The sequence below is a fragment of the Camelus ferus genome, chromosome 21, assembly GCF_009834535.1.
Source record: "Camelus ferus isolate YT-003-E chromosome 21, BCGSAC_Cfer_1.0, whole genome shotgun sequence".
NCBI classification, from domain to species: Eukaryota; Metazoa; Chordata; class Mammalia; order Artiodactyla; family Camelidae; genus Camelus; species Camelus ferus.
In genome coordinates, this window is record NC_045716.1 from 19905348 (window position 1) to 19926662 (window position 21315).

The window sequence follows — 21315 nt, forward strand, 5'->3', positions numbered from 1 at the left end:
CATTTATACACATATACCACACCTTATATGAAATTGAAATGCTGAGAAATCAAGTACTAAAAGTAACTGGAGGGGAGGGCAGGAAAGCTCATCAGCATAGATTTCTTTTTGTAAAAAAGATGATTTTGAGAATTATTTTAAAATTATGTATGATATGAATTATAGTCAAAGAGTAGAGAGCACATTCTAGGGGGAAAAAATCATAGTATATGAAAAAACTAAAGGAGAATTAAAGGAGAAACTAAAGGAGAATTAAACCATGCCATCATTTATTATTAAGTTTTGTTTAGAGTCCATTATGTGTCCCATACTGTGGTGGGGGCAGCAGGTCATTTAGAATACCCTGTTATGGTCCCTATCCCAAAGAAATAATCTACAGAGGGATATGATTAGATAGATAGATAGATAGATAAAAGATACAAATTAATTATAAAGTAATATGAGATAGTATCTAACCTATTTACCACACCAGTATGATTTTAAGATCTCTAAGTGTTATGAAGAGGAAGAGCATCTTGTGGGCTCCAGTAGTCAGAGAAGGTGTACTGAAGAACATGGGCCGTGAAGGGGACTTTGACACAGAAAACAGTAGGCTATATAAATACATGAAACAGCACGAGAAAAAGATATAAAAGCAGTACTATGCCTGTGGGCAAGAACAGAGGCTATCTTAGGTATAACTAAATTCTTTTTTGAATCACTGGAAAAGAAGCCAATGATTTAGCAGGAAGTTAAAAACAGTTTGATTCACAAAACTGATGATAAAACTGGTGATAAAATTAAGCAACATTTTCTTGACCCTCCTAATTTTTTTTCGTTAATATTAGTCTTTTTTGATTAAAGTATAGTCAGTTTACAATGTTGTGTCAATTTCTGGTGTACAGCATAATGTTTCAGTTATACATATACATACATATATTCATTTTCATATTCTTTACATTATAGGTTCCTAACCTAAGGCTTAGAGAGAACATATCTCAATTATAAAACCTGATAATTCAAGAACATTGGTGAGGGAGAGTATAGGTCAATGGTAAAGTGCATGCTTAGCATGCACAAGGTCCTGGGTTCAATGCCCAGTACCTCCATTAAACAATAAATAAAAACCTAAATACCTCTTTCCCCAAAAAACAAAACAAAACAAAAAGAGCACTGGATCATTAAAATTGGATTATTCCAGAAAAATCAGAAATGGTAACGTGAGTTTTACTGGAACAAGCAGCATGGACCCATGCTTTGGTCCCTTGGAAAAAGTGTAGGGCAGATACTCTTCTGGAAGGGTAGAAAGTAAGTGGCATAAAATGTGATGGGCAGAAAGTGGGTTAGAAGTTAGAAGGCTTGTACAGTGATACCTGTCAATGATTTCTCAATAAAACTGGAAAAACGGAATTTCGAAAATACATAAGTGTATTAGTGCCCTTGCATTACCTGTAAGGGGACAAAAACATTTGTCCTGTCAACTGGGTTGTGAGGGTCAAAACGAGGTGGCTTACATGAAAGCATCTTGTTTTCTGCAAGAACTGATGCAGAGGAAAAGGGTTATGACAGCAGGGATGTGGAACTACCTAAGTAAAGGAACCACGCAGAGATGATGAAAAGGGAATGTACACCGTGTATCACGCCAAGCAACTCCTTACATTTTATAGCCATTAAAGTAGCCAGCAGATTAGCAGATGCTGAGTGGTGCAGGTTTATACCTGACTTCTCCTGCATTTCTGAACCTGATTCTGAAAGTGGAACTATTAAGGCCCTGGGTGCCTAGACTATAAGATACTGTGAAGTTCCTGAGATAGTCTCTTTTCCTTCACTACAATGCTTTTTAGCTATTAGAGATTAAAGATTAAAGATGCATTCTTCTTGCTCCCTTTCTTTCCTCCATTATTCCAGCTGCAGCCGTCCTTCTCCACTCCTATCCCAAGGGATCATCAATCTATTTTACTCACAGGCAGGAATGTCATAGCCTTGTGGTCCAGATTTTACGCCTGTGTTCCACAACTCCATAGGCATACAGAACAACTGTAGTAGAATTTAAAGATAGAACCCAAAGATTAATGACTTTTTAGATGATAAAGGGTAGATTCATTAAAGAACTGCAAAGATGAGAGCATAGGAGTCAAATGCAAGGGAACTCTGCTGTGATTCAGAGGTCAAGATTCTTCCTCCTGCTCAGTTATCAAAGCTGGGATATATGCCTCTCAGCTCCATGGGTTGTACAACACAGACAAAAACAGGTAACACATGGATTGCAATTGCTGTGTGTTAGGTGCTGTTTAAAGCACTTTACTTATATTACCCAAGTTAATTCTTATAACAATCCTATATAACATGCTCTAGGGTAATTGATGTTTTATGAATGAGGAAACTGAATCACACTGAAGTTCACAGCTCTAAATGGCAGGGGAAGGATTCAAACCTAGCATTTTGGCTCCTGAGTCCATGTTCTAATGCACAGGCTTTAACAACTTTATACTGTAATTATAATTAGCTAATTAAATGAATTGCAATATTAAGGAAAGAAACTGACATATTAAGACAGCATACACATACTTGAATACAAAAAGACATACAGTACAGGGAAAATAATTTAGACATTCTTTTCCTTTGATAAAGATAATGTTTGTTCTTTAAAATTACATTTATGTAAATCATATGGTAAACACCATGAAATAATAATACATGGCAAATGTCATTATAACGATCATTCACTTTATTTCATTCATTTCATTCATCAACAAATAAATATCATTTCAATTGTTCACATCTCACAGGTATGTTTCATCCTTACATTTTGATCTTCATGAAGTAGAATGCTTTGCTCAAATATTCTAAACAAAATATTGGAAGAAACAACAGTTAGAGAAATTTATCCCACTGGGGATCCTAAAGAAATGTGAAGAAGATGAGAGGCACTGATTTCAAAAGTGAAAGAGGACATATTCAAAAAGGGAAAGAAGGGTCTTTGGCAGAAGAAAAACCAATTTACTTTGTGGAATCTGAGAATCAGGAGCCCTTGGAGAATTAGGTAGAAGAGATGGAAGAAACAAGATGAAATGGAAAGACCTAGGAGGGAAGGTTAGAAGTTAAGATTTTCAAATGTGGCATCTAGAATCAGAAACATTTTTATACGCTGTGTACTCAGATAGGTACCATAACATCTCTGCTTCTCAATTTTTTATTTTGTAAGACAAGGACAGTCATACCTACTTCACAGTGTATTAAGTGACTCCACATATTGTCTGTGCTGGCTTGATCATAATGGATATTGAGCCACCAAAGTGGACTAGAAGATAAAAAAAAAATGAGATTCTGGAATATGGAAACTTAGAAAAAGAAACATTTTTTGAAATTATGAGGATAGTAAAGTATCAAGAATAGAAGATGCAGAGGGGAGGGTATAGTTCTGTGGTAGAGTGCATGCCTAGCATGCATGAGGTCCTGGGTTCAATTCTTAGTACCTCCACCTCCATTAAATAAATAAATACATAAGAAGAGGAGATGCAGAAACGAAAAGATACATGTAAAAAGAGCAAATGACATAGGCCTATGGATGAGGGTATCCAGCAAAGTTGCCTAAGAATCTTCTCCGTTATCTCAAAAGCCCAGAGTACCATAATGTCTGACCAGTTTTTTTTTAAAGACAAAATTAAAATAGATTTTGTTATTTTATTATGAAATAGATGATGTATGTTATTTCGTTAACATGTATAGCAATAAAATTGTTTAGACATAATAATCTCTAACTGAAAGCACATATTATCAAATAGCACTGTATAAAATTAAGGGAAGGAAATGTTTAAATTTAGTTCCGGAAATTTTCTGCTTTCAAGAGACAGTTTCAACTGCTCCCTCTCATGTTTTAACTGAGCTATAAACTGGTAGAAAATGTTTCAACGGTGTGATGTGGAGAGAACACTGGGGAGATGGTCCATTTCCAGAGGCAAATCAGGACCCGCGAAGTGGCTGTTCTGTTCTGTCTCTAAAAACAAGTGTCATAAACAGCCCCACTCAAAAAAGAATAATGGAATTGGGTTAACTAATCACAGCATGAGAAATCCTCCTTTTCCCTCAAATCACCACTCCCATCTGGACTTCTCTAAGATGCCTCCTGATGTATGTCAAATGATGAGTTGGACTCTCTTGACTGTTCTCAGCCAGGAATTGTTGTTGAACTTAAAATTAATAATAATAATAATAATAATAGTAGTAGTAGTAGTAGTAGTAGTAGTAGTAGTAGTAGTATAGTAGTAGTAGTAATAGTCGTAATGTTTGCTTTTATTATTGCTGCTGTCCACTGGTTGTTATTTGTTTGCTGATTGACATGTGCTTCCCTTACTTGCCCCCACCCCAGCAGGCCATTCACTGTGACTGCCAGTGGTCAGAGGACAAGTGTGTCAAGCTACCAATAATCATCTGGGCAAACAGATGTTATAAATGGCACACTTAATTTACATATGTGAATATTTTAAAAGCAATTTTTTAAAATAATAGCATTATTTGTAGAAGTAGCAAATTATTCTTGTTTGTGTTTGGATAGCAGCCAAAAAGAGATGGAAATATTCTGACCTATATAAAAATGAAGTATATTTAGGATCATCAAATTTAAAAAGCTTACTGTTAAATATTCAGAAAATACATCAGAAAGCAAACTAAAACCTGCTCTAATCTTATTATAATTATGGCTTTGTGTCTTGCTTTTTCTCTTACAAACTAGGAGAACTTTCTCATGTTTTTACATAATCTTTGAAAATATCAAATGGTTGTCTCTTTTAATCTTTTTGTATTTCTATAATATAGTGAATCATTCTCCTATTACTGGAGATTAATATTTTTTAATTATCAAAAGGAAAATCTATATCCAGATAGACTGAGAGCAAGTGAGAGAGAGAGAGATCAATACTCTGGATCTGAAAATATGACACTTAAAGTGAAGGCATGGGGGAAGTGTTTGTACAAGTATAATCCTCATTTTATCTCTCCAAAGTTATTCACAGAAGTTATCCAGATGCAAGTTTTCAACAGAACCACTGTGGTTACACAGTTCATCCTGGTGGGCTTCTCTAGCCTGCAGGAGCTCCAACTGCTACTTTTTGTCATCTTTCTTTTCCTGTACTTGACAATCCTGATGGCCAATGCAACCATAATGGCTGTTATACGTTACAGCAGGACTCTGCACACTCCCATGTATGGTTTCCTATTCATCCTTTCCCTTTCTGAGTCCTGCTACACTTTTGTCATCATCCCTCAGCTGCTGGTCCACCTGCTCTCAGCCACCAAGACTATTTCCTTCATGGCCTGTGCCACCCAGCTCTTCTTCTTCCTTGGCTTTGCCTGCACCAACTGCTTTCTCATTGCTGTGATGGGATATGATCGCTATGTGGCAATCTGCCACCCCCTGAGATACACACTCATCATGAACAAAAGGCTAGGGTTGGGGCTGGTGTCTCTGTCGGGAGTCACGGGCTTCCTTATTGCTTTGGTGGCCACTAACCTCATCCGCGACATGCCTTTCTGTGGCCCCAACAGGGTCAACCACTATTTCTGTGACATGGCACCTGTTATTAAGTTGGCCTGCACAGACACCCATGTAAAAGAATTGGCTCTATTCAGCCTCAGCATCCTGGTAATCATGGTGCCTTTCCTGTCAATTCTCATATCCTATGGCTTCATCGTTAACACCATCCTGAAGATCCCCTCAGCTGAGGGCAAAAGGAAGGCCTTTGCCACCTGTGCCTCACACCTCACTGTGGTCTTTGTCCACTATGGCTGTGCCTCCATCATCTACCTTCGACCCAAATCCAAGTCTGCCTCAGACAAAGACCAGTTGGTGGCAGTGACCTACACTGTGGTTACCCCCCTACTTAATCCTCTAGTCTACAGTCTCAGGAACCAGGAGGTGAAGACTGCACTGAAAAGAGTTCTGGGAATGCCTATGGCAACCAAGGTGGCCTAACAAATTCTAAAATTAAGTAGGGAAGTCACAGAAGAAGTCAAAGGTTTGACGCTTTCTTTGTCCTTTCATCAGTTCGGTCATGACTTGGACAGTATTTCCAAGGACTAGGACCCTTGTTGCCTTTTTCTTTTCTCCTATTCCAGAAAAAGTGCAAGTCAATCTACATGCTATATTGTCCAATGCCTGGTTAAAAAAAAAAACACTTGGGAAAAAAAAAGAAAGCATAATAGTTGTCTTTAAAGGGAAGACAGAGCACTTAAAATGAAAGGTGGCCAAGGATTGCTTTTCTGGTTGGACAGAGAGGATAAGATCTAAAGTCCTTAGAAGCATCTTATCTAGGACCTGGGCATTCACCTAGTAGTAAACACACTATGTACCAGATTCCATGCAAAGCACAAAAGTTAAGAAGGAATAAATGGATAATTTATGAAGGTGGAAGACTGGGTAGGTAGAAAGACAAACAATGAAAAAAACTATAATAATGCCAGATAATGAGATCTGTTTAAAGGATATGAACAAAGTTATGAGAACCAAAAGAACAAGTATTTATTTCTTCTGAAAAAAAAACTGGAATAAGTGAACTAAGAATAAAGGAAACTTGAACCAGGCCTTAAATGGGGAACAATATTTCAATACTAGGAACTGGGTTTTCTAGTGACAAGAGCATTGGCCAATACTACCAGAGTTGTAGGTTTTCTTCAGAATTTAATACTTGATTTTTATTATGTTAATTATAAATTAAACACATTCCATTTTTTGTTTGTAGGTTTGCTTTGTTTTCATAGTGATTTGTTTAAATTTTTTCTCATATGTTAATAATCATTTGATACATTTAGGTGTGTTGATGTTCAGTAATATTTACAATTGTTATAGTCTTTTGATGAATTGCCCCCTTTATCATTGAATAAAGACCTTCTTTGTCTCTTGTTCCTGTTTTTGACTTAAAGTTAGTTGTTGGTGGGTGAAAACATGTTATTTCAACTTTAGACAAAGCTGTATATCTATTGTTTGTTTCATTTTTTTTCCTCCTTGATTCTGACCTAATGTCTGCACACCTGGCATCTCAGATCATCCTTTCACAGATGTCCTATGTGAAAAAGGACTTGACCGTGATGCTTTTATGAAACTGTGAAATGAAATTATAATCACTCTTACTTCATAAATAATTCTGTTTCACAAATTTATCACTCCTCCAATTCCAAACCATCCCTGAAACCTGCACTTTTTTATTAGTCCATCACCTTGCTGATTTATCTGAGAGAACACTAGAAATTTTTTTTATTTTTTATTTTAATTCTTATTTTTTATTGAAGCATAGTCAATTAACACTAGCGAATTTTGTCATGCGCTTGAAATAAATTTTTCTAAAAATTAAAAAAAAATTTTTAACACACAGCCTTGGATTTCTTCTAGATCACATTTAGATACTGCAGCATGCCATGCAAAGGCCTGTATGTCCAACTCCTTATTTCCAGCCTTTCATATGACCATGCACACCTCTTCATAATTATGCCTGTGAGCTGAAAAACCAATTTTCCTCAAAATGTATTATGCACCAACGATTTTGGAAAAAAAGAAAATGAACTATCTCAAAAACAAAATTTTAAAAAAATACAAGAACTTTTCTTGTATTACAGTTAGATTAACATACATAAAATTACTTGGCTGAATTGCTGTAAAAGCTGCTAAACATTTATTTTCCATTTCCATTCTTGTGACAGACAAGTAACAAATGTTCCCTGGTCTCATCCTGTTCTTTGGCAATGCTTTATGATTCAGGTATTTCCAAATACTTAGAATCCCCACAAAATTCAAAACTAAATATTGTCTATCTCTGTGCCTTCACTCACTGAAGACCTCCCAGAGCAGGCCTGGTGTCCGATCACCTTTGGAACTCCACCTTCAGTGGGATGTCTGAAGCCTTTCTTGCAATCCTCAGGAAGAACTGGCCACTCCTTCCCTTATGCCCTCAGCCTTACCAACAACACAAAACACTGGATTCCAACTATCTATATATATGACTGTCTCCACTACTGTGGAGTTCTCACACTTTTTGTTATTGTTCTCAAATAAGTGTCTTCAGCATGGATACATCTCAATTCTAGACCTAAACTTAGTGGCCTGTTTGACCTCTCGGTTCTGAATCTTAACAGGTATTTTAAATTAACATCCAAAATTAAATCCTCCATTTGCCCTCCAGACCTGTTCCTTCCATAATTTTATCCATCTTAGCTTATTATAATTCCAAATGGAATTCAGCTTCGAACAAAAACCTGGAGTCATTCCTGACTTATTTTTTTTTAAACAACAGAATCTATCAACAAGTCCTGTTGGCTTAATTTTCACAGCACACACAGTTTCAAGTCTCTTTTCACCACCCCCACTTCTAGCACTGAGATTTCATACTATCGTCTTCTTGAATTACTCCAGTAGGCCTGTCGTTGGTCCTGCTGCTTCCACCCTGTCCCTGTCCCCAAGTCTATTATCAACAGTCAGAATGATCCTTTGAAAAGCAAGTCAGATCATGTATCTGCTCAGACCAAAACCTCCAAATGGTTCCCACCCTATTCAGAGAAAAGGAGTGAGTCTCAAGAGTGACCTACAAGACCAGACGCTACCTGAAGGCTCACTTCTCTAAGACCTCATTTCTGATCATTTCTCCAGGCAGATGTTTGCAGGGAGAAGAGGACAGTGAAAAGATGGCTTTGCATTTGTTTCTTGCCTACTTCCTTGGACTGAATTTGAATTTAAAATTTGAATATATTTTTATTGTCCATTTAGGCTTTTGTTAGTGGATGGGAAAACTCAATAAAATTTGGACTGCCGTAAAGCCATTTCAGTAACAAGTTGAATATATCAAACTGTATTCCTTCAAACATTAAACACTCACAATTCCTCTATATATTTATGCATTAAATACACAACTAATCATAAAGCCTAGAATATATGAAATTGGTAAAAATTAATGAAACACAAGGCAGGCAAATCCTAAAGGAAACTATACTAGGAATTTATGTAAATTATGTGTGCATGTATTTCTATGAAATAAAATGGTAGCATTTTAATTTTTATGTATATTTTCTACTATAATAAAAAGAAGTAGAAAATGACTAAGAATAAAAATATGAGTAAGGATATGAATTAAAGTAATGAAGATTCAGCTGAGTGTATTTGAAAATGTAAGCAGATAAGGTAGAAGGTCCCCAGAGAAAGAAAACCAGGCATGGCTTTCTTGACGTAAGGGAGGCCACTTTTGGCCTAAGCCAGCCTAAGCCATTTTGTGATCTAAACTTGGCCACAATGCTTGCCCTTGAACAGGTCTCAGTAATAATGATCTTAAGGGAACAAAAAACAAATTGTTCTCAGGCAAGAGAAGTAATAATAGCAAAGATAACAAATCAATCATAAAGACTCCCTGTTTACTTGTTCCACTCATACTTTGTTGTATTCCTCGTCTCTGTAAAAGGGCCACTGAGACTCTTCTAAAACCCCTTAAGACTTGGCATGATCATGCTTGCTCCTTCTATCGGAAGAATCCCCAGACAATGTCCCGATTCAGTAGGAAGCAGAAAGAGGAGATGGGTGCCCGTTTCCCTTTTTCCACAGAAACGGAAGGAATGAACTGACAGCGGGGATTCGAAAGAGAAGAAAACTGACAAGATGGCTACTGAGTGGTTCAGGCCTGTACTTCCAGCTAAACTGACCTCATGACTAACACGCTCCCCTCCCTGTGAGCTCTTTTCTTAGAATAACTTACCCTTTTACACTAGGGGTCTTGAAAGAAGGTCATGGACTGAACCTCAAGAAAACAGGCAGACCCTCCTAAATTCCTCCATAACAGCAGCGAGTTCTTATCAAGACGAAAGGAATGTAGCCCCTGCTCACACCCTGATTGCTATCACCCTCCTGTTCCCATTTTTCTATAAAACCCCAGGACCCTGCCCCCAAGGCAGGCTCACAGTCTTTAGGGCATCAGCCTGCAGTGACTCCCTTTGCCTGGCAAAGCAATAAAGCCGTTCTTATCTAATGCCCCCAAAACTCTGCCTCTGACTCCCAATTTGGCTATCGGGGTACAGAGGCCGGTTTTTTAGAAACACTTACTATATAGATGATTATTGCTGGTAAAAATCTTTCCTATATTTGATTCAGTGTATTTTTTCTGTGATTACTTAGCTTATTATCTCCTCTGTCTAGTCTTGCCCGCTTACACAAACAGCCACGCATGCATGAAAGTATAATTAATAGAATGTGTGTATGTAACACTCCTACTTATTAAAAATCAATAAAAAATTAAACACATACTGTAACATTCACATATCTTTTGCTTTGTAACTAAATACTTGTAGACTGAAATAAATGCGCAGCCTAAAAGTTGAGTTATGTTTTATTTGGCGGGAGGACTCCAGCCAGGATGACCACCTCTCAGATGGCTCTGAGGGATTCCTCCGAAGAGGTAGGGAGGAGCTAGGATATATAGGAGCTTTACAACCAAGACCAGGTAGCTGGAACATTAAAAGATTACTTGTTATCTAAAGAAAACCAGGCATCTCAGGTTAAAGAATTTAGTGCCTTTCTATTTATGGGAGGAAGCAAACATTTGGGCTCATTGAATTCATTCCTTTGACAAGCACCTAGCTATCTAGGGCCAGTATCCTGTCCTTTCTTATTCTGAGTCCCCTCAGGGTGCACCACTGTGAGTGGCTGCAGAGGCTGGGCTGCAGGCTTGTCTTCACTGGGGGGTGGCGCCAGCCGCTGATGGCTTGATGGTTTCAGCGTTCTTTGTTTACTGATACAGTTTGCAGTATTTTTCGTTCACATAGTTTATTTCACATTTTAAGAACCACTATTGTTCTTCATTTGAAGACTATTGGTAGCCTAGATTTTTCTTGACACAAAATGGAAGCAACTACCTCCCCTAGAGGAATTTATACACTGACAGCTACATTTAAAGGAATTTGTATAAATGTAAACTCTCAGTTCTGCGGCACATATAAAACTTAGGGGTAAGCACATGTGCTTCTAGTGTTTTGGGGACACTTTAAATAATGACAGAGATTGAAAATACTTTTTAGATCTTTTAACATGTTCGGTTCAAACTGAGTCTATGTGAATCCTTTACAACCTATATGATTTCATTTGCTGCTATGACTTAACTAGATAATTTGGCCAGCCAACTGAAACTGAAGGAAAAGTTGTTAAGAGATCCTTTACTGAATCCCAAGAGATGGGTAAGAGTCAGAGCTGACGTTAGCATACACAAGAGGCTTTAGGAGATTAGACACACACACAGCAGCTCCTGGAACTGGGCATCAAATGAGACAGAGAACTGAGGGGTAAGCCATACCTTGTGCCTCTGTATGGAGCATCCCTTCGAAAGGCACCAGAGGATTGGTCAGATGCTTTGGGAAAGGACACATTGTCACCATGGCAGCAGCGGAAGCTATAAAGCTGCTCTTAGAAATCTTGTGAGCAGCAGACAGTTGGCAAATGGAAGTATAAACTAGAGAGAAAAAACAAAAAGCAAACAAGTCAGATGCCACTTGGCAACCAATGCTGAAAATCTGGTTTGTGAGCATAGGAGAGACATGCTTTTAGCAGGACTAAGTTCATATGCAATAAGCAGATCAGGGTCACTGCAATTTGGGTATAGATGCAATTGTGTCCAATTTTGTAGTCATCCAATGATGAGACCAGGTAAAATTTGTGGTTAAGAATTCATCTCCTTTTACCTAACAACTGCTACACATTCATTCAAAACTCTCCAGTGACTTTCAGTCACTGTGCCACAGCCTGTAAGGCTCCTTTATGATCTGACTCCAACTCTATGGCCTCATCTCCTACCATTCCTCGTCACTTACTCCAATGCAGCTGTGCTGGAGTTCTTACAGATTTCAGAACACACCCAGTCTAATGCTGTTCTTATGTGTAGTTGCTTTGTTTGCGATGCTCTTCCCCTAAATATGGCATGGCTTGTTTCTCGTTCTTGCTTTAGGTCTCTTCTCAAAAGCCATCTTCTTAGAGGGGCCCATTCTGTCCACCATTTTAAAAATAGTGGCCCATTTTTCTCTTTGATCTCCTTTCCCTAATTCATTTCTTAATTACAGCATACATCATCACCTTATGTATAATATTTTTATATACTTTTATATACTTCTAACCAGCCATCCACCATCCTGTAAGTTCTCTGTGTAAGGATACTTTACTCTTGTGCCTCTGTTGTATTTCATTACCTACCATAGCACCTATCCATGGTGGACGTCTAATAATTATTTGTTGTCTGTGTGGTGTCGTGTTTAAAGCATAGATTTTGAAGCAAAACTGCCTACAATACTTAGTTATGTGACTATAATGTCTCCTCATCTGTAAAATGAGAATAATGGTATCCGCCTCAGGATGGTAACCAGAGCTACATGAGTTAATATGTAGGCAAGTTCCAATTAAGTTTTTGTTTTTGTTTTTGTTTTTTTAAGTATCCAATCAGCTTTAACCATAAAATATGTACTTCTCTTACAGGCTATAATAACCGAGCTGATGCTCAATATGAGGTCATTGCATTACAGATACTGGGATCATTGATTTTCATTACATTTTCACCAGTGGTGTTCCCACCTGGATCAGGATGATGGAAAAGAGAATGGAGTGTAAGAGAACTTATAAAGACGGCTTTGGTGACTGGCTACTCAGGAAGAATGATGAAGCAAAGAGAAGAAAATTTCGATCTTGAGGAACTAGGAAAATGATGGGTCTATTTACAGAGGAAAGTATGAATGAGAAAATGGCCAGTGAAGAAAAACTGTAAACTGGTTTTAATTTTTAAGGGTAAAGTCTAAGTCCCAAAGATGGATGGTTACCTTCTGTGGGTAGCCTGAAGAAGCCTTTAACAGTAGCACCTCTCCCCCGCACTCACCGGCCCCAGAGCAGGTGCTGCATAAGTATCTTTCTTCATCTGCAGGTGGTGCGCTTGGAAGCCTGGGTCCCCGTTTCAGTTTATGTCGTTCCACTTAACTCAAGTCTTTCGCATCCTCAGCTTATTTCGTTCATTAGATGGAAGATTTCAGATAAGCATGTTCTAAGTCCAGGGCACATATGGCCGCTGTGCTTTTCTGACTCTGGACTCCAGTATATTCCGATTCCATCAGTTTTCCAACAGTTAAAGCTTTTCCTAGAGAAATTTACCAACAACCAAGAACATCCCCTCCATCTCTTTTGCCAAAGCCCTCACCGACGGCTCTCTCACTCCGCCGCCTCTTTCTGGCGCCGAGTTCCCCGGAGGCCCCCGGGACGCAGCCACAAGGACCCCTCGAGCGGCTGCCCGACGTGCGCCTGATGAGAAACGCCTGCTCGCGGGGAACCAGGCGCGTCGTGGACAGGCTGCCCTCCGAGGCGGCCGCAGCGCCGTCGGCATCTCTTACTGTTTCAACTGCATTTGTGTACACATCAAGATACAGTAAGCTCCATGATTGTCCTGCTAGCAAAGCTGGTTACTTTGTTGGTTTTATAGGTGTCAGGAACGGAAGGTGTTATCCCTGTTTTGTTTTTTAATTGAAGGGTAGTTGGTTTACAATTGTGTCCCTTTCTGGTGTACAGCATCATGTTTCAGTCATACATATACATGCATATGTAAATGATCGTGGAACCCCATCTGTTAACTTGAGAAGGTCCCGTATGACGTATTAAATTCCCACTAAGAAGTCTACACAATCTGCCCAGTTATCTCATCCCAGGGAAGATGTTGCCTGGACATCAATATGAACACTGCACCTTAACAGCTTCCTCCTCTCCAACAGGCTTGATCAAAAGTATCTCAATTAAAGCAATTAGATAATTTTTAAATCCATATTTAAAAGGAGAAAATAAGTTATAATTAACCGTTATAATGATAAATCAAAATAACAAAGAAAGGTAAACACACAACTAAACTGGCATCTGATCAATCTTTTCCTTCTTTGCCTTGGCTTTGCCCATAAAAATTATCCTCATTCTCCATGTTTTCTTCCTAACTTCCCAAAATATGAATTTATCTGCTGAATATGTGCATCCACAAAGACACACATGGTGACACACGATCTCAGAGAAGTTGGGATGTCAGTCTAACCCCACCCTGACTTTGACAGAGACATCTCATGTGTTACTATTTTCTTTAAGTATTTCTGAAGATGCACAAATACCACAATGGCTATGAGTCTGAAGCACTCACTTGCCTCCTTCACCTCTAGTGAGAGACAAAGGGAGAGAGGAAAAGTTTTAATAAGAGCACAGCCAAATGGGGCAAAGATGCCAAAGAGGAAAGGGATTAAGACAACATCACTTTATTTAACAATACATTTATTTCAGTCAGCATTTATTCAGAAGCATCTAATTCCTGCCAAACCAGCTATGTAATTTGTAGGGTCAGTATAAAATGAAAATGCACTATCTCTCCTGCAAAAATGAGTAAGATTTCGAGATGGCAACAGCTGCACAGGTCACATGCCCATGAAGTTAGCCCTGAATCCAGGGAAGACTTTTTGTCATGGGCACAAATATAAACACCTAAATCTTACTTTCAAGCAAATGAGAGAAAAGCTCAGCAACGTAAAAAAGTCACCGTTCAGGGTAGGAAGAGATGAGTGTATTTAGGAAGAACAGTCCAGTGTGGGACATACAGCTTTTAAGTGAGCAATTCAGGGAAGCTCTGAAGAAAAAGGCATTTGAATTAGAGTTTGAAGGATCAGGGATGAACATGTGGCCAAAGCAGAAAAGATATTGCTGGAAGATGGAATTTCCAAAAAAGTCAGAATCTCTACCAGAACAAGCTGTTTTAATAAATCATGCTTTGTTTATAGGTATGAACCATGTTTTTAAACAAGGAGAAAAGGATTTTATATGGAAGGTAAAACTAGCGTCACCAGAGTTGCTTTAAGCTGGCTTTCAGTTTCTTTAAGAGTCTGTTTTTGATCCACGGTTCCCATGCCAAAGAGAGCTGATGTCCCGAACTCTTGGGGTCTTGGGTGTCAGTTCTTGTGGGAAAGGCAGGGTGGGAGACACGGGCAGAGAGGACATTCTGATTTGAGCTGTGGGAGAAGAAGAAGACAATCTTGATCTCAAAAAAAGGGGAAATCAGAGAGAAAGGGGGAAGAAAAAAGAAAACAGAGGAAAGAAGAACGAGTTCATAAGAAGTTGAAGAAACACTGGAAGAAAAGACTCACCTCTGCTTTTTAGAGGATAAGTCAGCGATAACCAAGATGACCAGGGTGACTATCACTGCCAAACAGATCACTGTCAAACAGGCCACTGTCAGGAGGATGGAGTATCCACCTAGTTGGGGATCAAATAAGGAAGTTGGTCTATAAAGTTCTCTCTATTCTGCCGCAGTTAATGCTTCTCATTTCACAGGGGCGGGACTTCCCCAGAGTTTTCATCTGTATTTTCTAGAGCTCTCATTTCACTTCCTCCTGATTCTATGTCCCTGGTCTCCCCCATCCCTCTCTCTTTCACCAAATCCATAGATCCTTCTTCCTTTTCTGTCTAGTATCTCTAACTCCTACTAGCATTTTCCTGAAATTCAACTGCGGTCATCCTCCACCCTTCTCCCACTTTGATCCTCTCAGTGCATGGCATTTCTAGCCATTTCCCGAGCTCTACTCACTAGCCCTTGGATTCTAGGCAGCCTGCTGTCTCCCAGCTGGGCCCCCGTTCTTTCTCACCCCAGTGGATGATGATGTCGTGGCCACCTAGACTGCTGTGTCTCACCCGGCAGCTCAGGCCGGCCGCCTCCCCAGGCCGCCACATCCAGGGTCACTCGGAGGTACCACGTCCCGTCAGCCTGGGGCAGGACGTCACCTCGCCGAGTGCCTGGCTGCTCCTGCTCACCCCGCATCCACATCGCCCACACGGGTTTTGGATGAAAGCCAGAGATGTGGCACACCAGCAGCAGACGGCCGGGCCCAGGGGCGGGGCCGCTGGACACCCAGGCCTCTGGCTTCACTAGAGGGGAGACGATGACAGGAAATGGACTTTAGAAGGGCACCCGAGGCCACAGTGCAGTGACTCAGGTCCTTTAGCAATTTTAGGAATCACTTCTTTTCCTTTTCTAGGAAATAATTCTAAACCCACACATCTCACTTGTTAGCTTCTTACTATGTATTTCAAAAGGATAGTACAGAGTAGAAAACTAAATACAAGAGTTAAAACACTAGGAATAGGAGAGGAGAGAGAGTTGGGCTCACCTTGTCGTTCTAGGTCTGACTTCCCTGCTTTAAGGAGGCCTGCCAGAAACCGAGGGCAGATGTCATCGAGAAGGCTCTGCACGACCTCTTTAATAACTCGGTAGCGGCTGAGCACCCTACAGACGTTCTGAGCTCGACTCCCTGCTCCCGGAGATGGTTTCCAAGAGTTTCCTTGGAAACTCAGGAAATCTGATCCTTGATACGCTGCATATAAGAAGGCTTCCAAGGGCTTTCCAGGATGTATTAAACAGCCAGCTGATACCTGGGCCTCAAAGGGGTCTGGGGGTGAAAAAGGAAGAGAGAATCAACATGGAAAGGATTACAGAAAAGGAGCGTAAGCAACCTAAGAAGTGAAGAGATGCAAGAGAAGGAAAACGTTCTGGGGAATTTCATGGAGGGACTAACAATGGGGCAGGAAAAAAGGAGGGAATTTGTGGGAAGATGTTTTGGAGATGATAAAGGTATTTTCAAATAATTAATGGGGAAGGGCTAGATAGGAGAGTTGTTAGAAAAACAGAAGACGATCTGGAAGAAGTCACTGGGGAGTGGTTAGGCACCAGTGGAACTCTGTGAACACTCAGACCAGGAAGAAAGGAGGGGCAGAATCTCGGTGAAGAAAGGCTGAACCTGAGGCCAGGAGTGGTGGGTAGAAGTTCAAGAGGAGACAGCTGTTCAAGGTTTAGAACATGAGGGAATTTTCAGGGATGGAGAGCTGTATTCATTAAGGCCCGGCTGTGTCTATGGTGGGGCGAGGGGTAGAGTGGGGAAGGTGGTGAAGGGTGAAGCCAAGGAGGGAGGGCGACCAAAAGGGGACAAGGAATAAGATCAGGAAGTTTGGATGAGGGTCAGGACCCGTACACCATCTACCCTTCAGAACAAGAAACTCACATTCGAACTGAAACTGCCTGCTAAAGCTCTGCACCACCCTAGGGAAATCGTGGAAGTACAGCTGCAGTACTGCCTGGATGCTCTTCAGCTCCTCCTTGCTGAAGTTGCCCCGAGACCAGGGCCGCAGAAAGAGGAAGGTATGCGAGACACTGTCCCAGACATGAGTCTGCAGCTCGCCCAGCCAGCCTGAGCCATCGGTGTGCGTCCAGCTGCTGTTGGCAAAGGAAACAGTCTGGAGTACGCGGAAGGAGGGGGGCTCTTCTGCAGCTGGATGATGGGGTCCTAGAACCTGGGGAGCTGAGGGAGGATATAAAAGGATGGAGACAAGGTGGAGAGGAAGGATGGAGATGGTTACACAGTTTGCACACATACCCATCCCCCCTTCCCCATGGTCCAGCTTCTTCTCCCCAAAATCAGAGAGATTAACTGAATTGGGGGCAAGAACACTTCGCCTGGACACTCGCTTGGCACGCAGACTCCAAAGGCATCCTGTAGGAGCCTTATTCCCTTCCCCAGGTCCTCCCCAGAACATCCTCTCCACCCTGCAGTGCCCAACCACAGGCATCTCTCCACCTGGGATCATACCCTCTGCGCTTTCCCCATGGCAGAGAAGTCCCTTGAAAAACAAGGGCAGCAGGAGCAGCATCGAAGCTCTGTCAGGCAAAGGATGCTTCAGCAGGCAAGTGCCCTCAGAACGCAGATATCGGCTCTGCTCTAAGCCCTCTCTCACTCTCCTCTGACTTCCCTTGGCACACAGACAAACCTCTGCCTCTGCCCACTTCCCTGCCAAGAAACCCTTCAGTTTCCCCCAGCCACAGGCCTCCCACACAGTCTTTCATTTCCCCTCCAGTTCTCCCACTGTCTGGCCTCCAGATTTCTTCCTGCTCCTGCCAGCATCCTCCTGATCTCCTCTGTCACCCCAGTTCCTGGTTAATGACGAAGTCTGTAGTCTTGGTGTGGCTGGAAATTTTCATGTCTTTTGGCTTTGGAGAAATCGAGTCCACACTTGGATTCTCAATGTCCTGTTCTGTGAGAAGAAGTGACAGAAGGTGAACGGTCATGCCCCGTGGCCTTTCCAGCAGCGTCCCCATCCCTTTTCTCTCTGTGATGTCCTCTGCTTGTCTGCTGCCTGGCCGCCCTTTCCCTAAATTCTTGGTCTTCCTTGTCTTTCTCTACTTACCCAGTATTTTTTCCTTTAGCGTCTACGTTCACTCTTCTCACTGGTCCTGCCAGTTCTCCCTGTCCCCTCAGTCTCCCCTCTGTCTCTTCACTCTGCTCTTCTCAAAATCATTATCTGAAGGCACTAGGCATTTTGAGGGCAGCTGTATAACCCACAGGAAAATCTGCACAATCCACAGTGGAAAAGGGGCAGCGGTGGTAATACAGGTTATCAGTTAATCTAGGAAAAATACCCTTTTCTCAGTTCCCCCAGTCAGACCAGTTATTGCTGTTGAAGGGGTCTATGACTGGCTTTGACCTGGAAGTGGTGAGCTAGCGGGCAGGTAGAGTTTCAGTCTTGTTGTATGAATGGGGACTATACAGGGATCTTGGATCCCCGCCCTACCACAAATGAGTTGAGTGTGTCTACAGGTGGATGAACAAGCTTGACTCTGGGTGTGATGGGTGGGCAGGCAGCCTTCCCTTCAGAGTTCATGGCCTGGGAGCACTGGTGTCTCCTTGGTGGTGGCCGACTAGAAAAAAGTTGGATTGGAGGCAGGGAGGTTACTCTCTATGGGACTGGAGTGTTCACAGGAGAATCAATTATTGAGTTGAGTCTTTATTTTCTTTCCTTTCACTGACGTTTGCTGTGGCAGCCTGAAGGCAGGTGAAACATCATTTTATGATTGGTTGTCATTTATTCATTCAACTGACATTTGGTTACCACCTACCTGATGCTAAGATATCTGCTAGACACTAAGATTTCAGAGAGAATTTTTTTTGGAGAAAACAATACAAAATCCAACTAAAACCTCTATTTATTTTTTATAGAGAAAGCTTGCAGGATAGTGATCAGAATTGTTGAAAAAGTCCACATTCAGTCTCATCCTGATACTGTTTCTGAATTCCAAGAATTAAAAAACAAAACAAAACAAAAAAACCAGAAGTCAGCTGCTTACAAAGGAGAGACTAGCCCTGGGCTCAGAGACCTTATGTACCATGCTGTGGGGAAATATTTCAGAACTCTGAGGTAATGAGATAATCCTAAATGTTTTTATTCAAGCAAATTATCATTCTCTGATGACAGCAAAATTAATCCATATTGGAACATTAAAAAGTCAAAGAATATGCCACGTAACTCCTTTCACGGAACAAATTATTCAAGTAAAACCAAAAATTAACCTGAATACAGAACTCAAGAAATGATGCAAGAATATATAATTATTTTAAAAATATATAGCTAACTCTAAATAATTGTTTAAAATGAACTTATAAAATTTAACACATTTGTTTAGTATTTCAGAAAAAAGAATCATCATCAAAAAACTAAATTCCATATCAATTCACCAAAACCTGTGAAGGGAGATGAAAAGAAAGGAGAGAAATAAGATTTCTTTCAAATCACATTTTATTGATCATAAGAGCATAATATAAAATAGAATCAATTAGAAAAATTGTTTAAATTATGATGTTTACAGAAAACGAGATTAAATCAAGGTGGCAAAAAACACATTTAGCTCATATCTCTAAAACAATTAAGATGTTTAAAAATGTGTGTTTAAAAAAGATGAATAAATCCATTATCAAGTCAGAAAACAATGAAAGGATCCAACCTCTGTAGAGAAATTCTAAAGTCCTTCAAAAAAGAAAGCAAATAAAATGGCTTCAAAATCCACACCCCAGTACATATGCAAAAGAAAAATGATGCTAATATAAGAGGGTGCCTGCAAATACCATAAACATAAGTGAAAACATATAAAACATGATGGTAATTAAGTAGATAATCATTTATTACCACTGGTTTTACCAAGTTTCTGGCAGCAAGACATTTTGTCATATGACAGTAACCCAAGAACTTCTCCCTTAGCAGAGCCATGTTGGCCTGGGGAGATATTCCAGCCTGAAAACATTGTATTTGCAAGAGAAGCAGATCAGGGACTGAGGTAAATAGACCCCCAACAGCACCTCCTTTGTTCTTGCTACAAACTGAAGAATCAGTTGCATCACCTGCACAGGAAGGCAGAGGGGGGGTGGGGATGTATTTTGAGAAGCAGCCTCTTAGTTCTACAGAAGGTTCAGGTTGATTTGACATATTTATTTTAAACTTTATCTGGAAAAATTAAAGCATAAGGTCCTACATCTTTTAGCTAAAGAGTAATAAAGGGAGCGTTTGCCTTACTACAAAGTAAAGCGTACTAGAAAGTTAGTGTTAAAACAGGCAGAAGATGCATAGAAACTTATCCTAGGAGAGACGTGGGTATTGGAGCTTAGAGATGAGAGAAAAGAAAAGAGACAAAACAGGAGGTGTTGGTAAGCCCTGATTACGTGTGCCATACTGAAGAATTGTCTCATTTTTCAAGCTAATGAAGGAATTTAAACATGAGAGTGATGTGGTTAAGATGGCATTTGGGAAAATCCCCTAAACCCCAGTGAGATTAACTGGAGAATGAATCAGAGAGTAATGAGACCAAGGTGACAGGTGACTTGAGTAACCTGAGCAAAGGTGGTATCGGTGAAGATGGAGTAGGGTGGAGATAACAAAATAGCATGGAGGTCCTCAGGGTTAATCCAACAGAAGTGTGACCCAGAGGAGACAAAGTGATGCTATTCACGAAGGTGGACAGCGTAGGCTTGGGAAGGATGGTAGGCAGACGCACAGTGCAGATTGGGTCAGGTTGAGATGAAGGCTCCAGTCAGAAGTAGTCAGGTGTTTCCCGGCATAAAGGTCATTACAAAGGGGTGTTGATGACACAGAACCTGCCAAACACATGGTACCATGGGAATAAGCGTAGGCATCTGTAAATCTGTCCTTCTTTTTCAAATTATATTTTTAAGTTAAATTTAATAAAGGATATTACTTGTGTCATAGAATATGTTCAAGTCTCTTGAATTTGTTCATTTATTCATTCTTTCCTTCATTCATGACATATTTATTGGGAACTTACTATATGGCAGGCTTTTTACTAAGAGCTGAGAATACAGTGGGAGAGCCAGTGAAGAATAGGGAAGGCGGGATATAGTCTTTGTCCTGGTGAAGTTGAGTGTGAACAAAACCACCCATACAGATGACTGTACAAACACAGGTGTCATAAACACTGAATTTAGAAGTAC

The 21315-nt window shown here is 40.4% G+C and overlaps 2 protein-coding genes across 2 annotated transcripts; one reads left to right on the top strand and one right to left on the bottom strand.

Annotated features, from left to right (window-relative positions):
• The first annotated feature begins 5002 nt into the window (after positions 1–5002).
• LOC102516472 (olfactory receptor 10T2) lies at positions 5003–5950 on the top strand. Its single transcript, XM_006172466.1, has one exon. It carries the CDS (start codon positions 5003–5005, stop codon positions 5948–5950), a length of 948 nt encoding a protein of 315 aa, XP_006172528.1.
• Positions 5951–14263: 8313 nt separating this feature from the next.
• Positions 14264–17867, bottom strand: CD1E (CD1e molecule). The gene is given in 7 exon segments (XM_006172467.3): positions 14264–15003; positions 15139–15247; positions 15637–15709; positions 15711–15916; positions 16159–16437; positions 17047–17343; positions 17632–17867. Coding segments are annotated over 7 exon segments (1194 nt in total). The 5' UTR covers positions 17693–17867; the 3' UTR covers positions 14264–14834.
• Positions 17868–21315: the final 3448 nt, after the last annotated feature.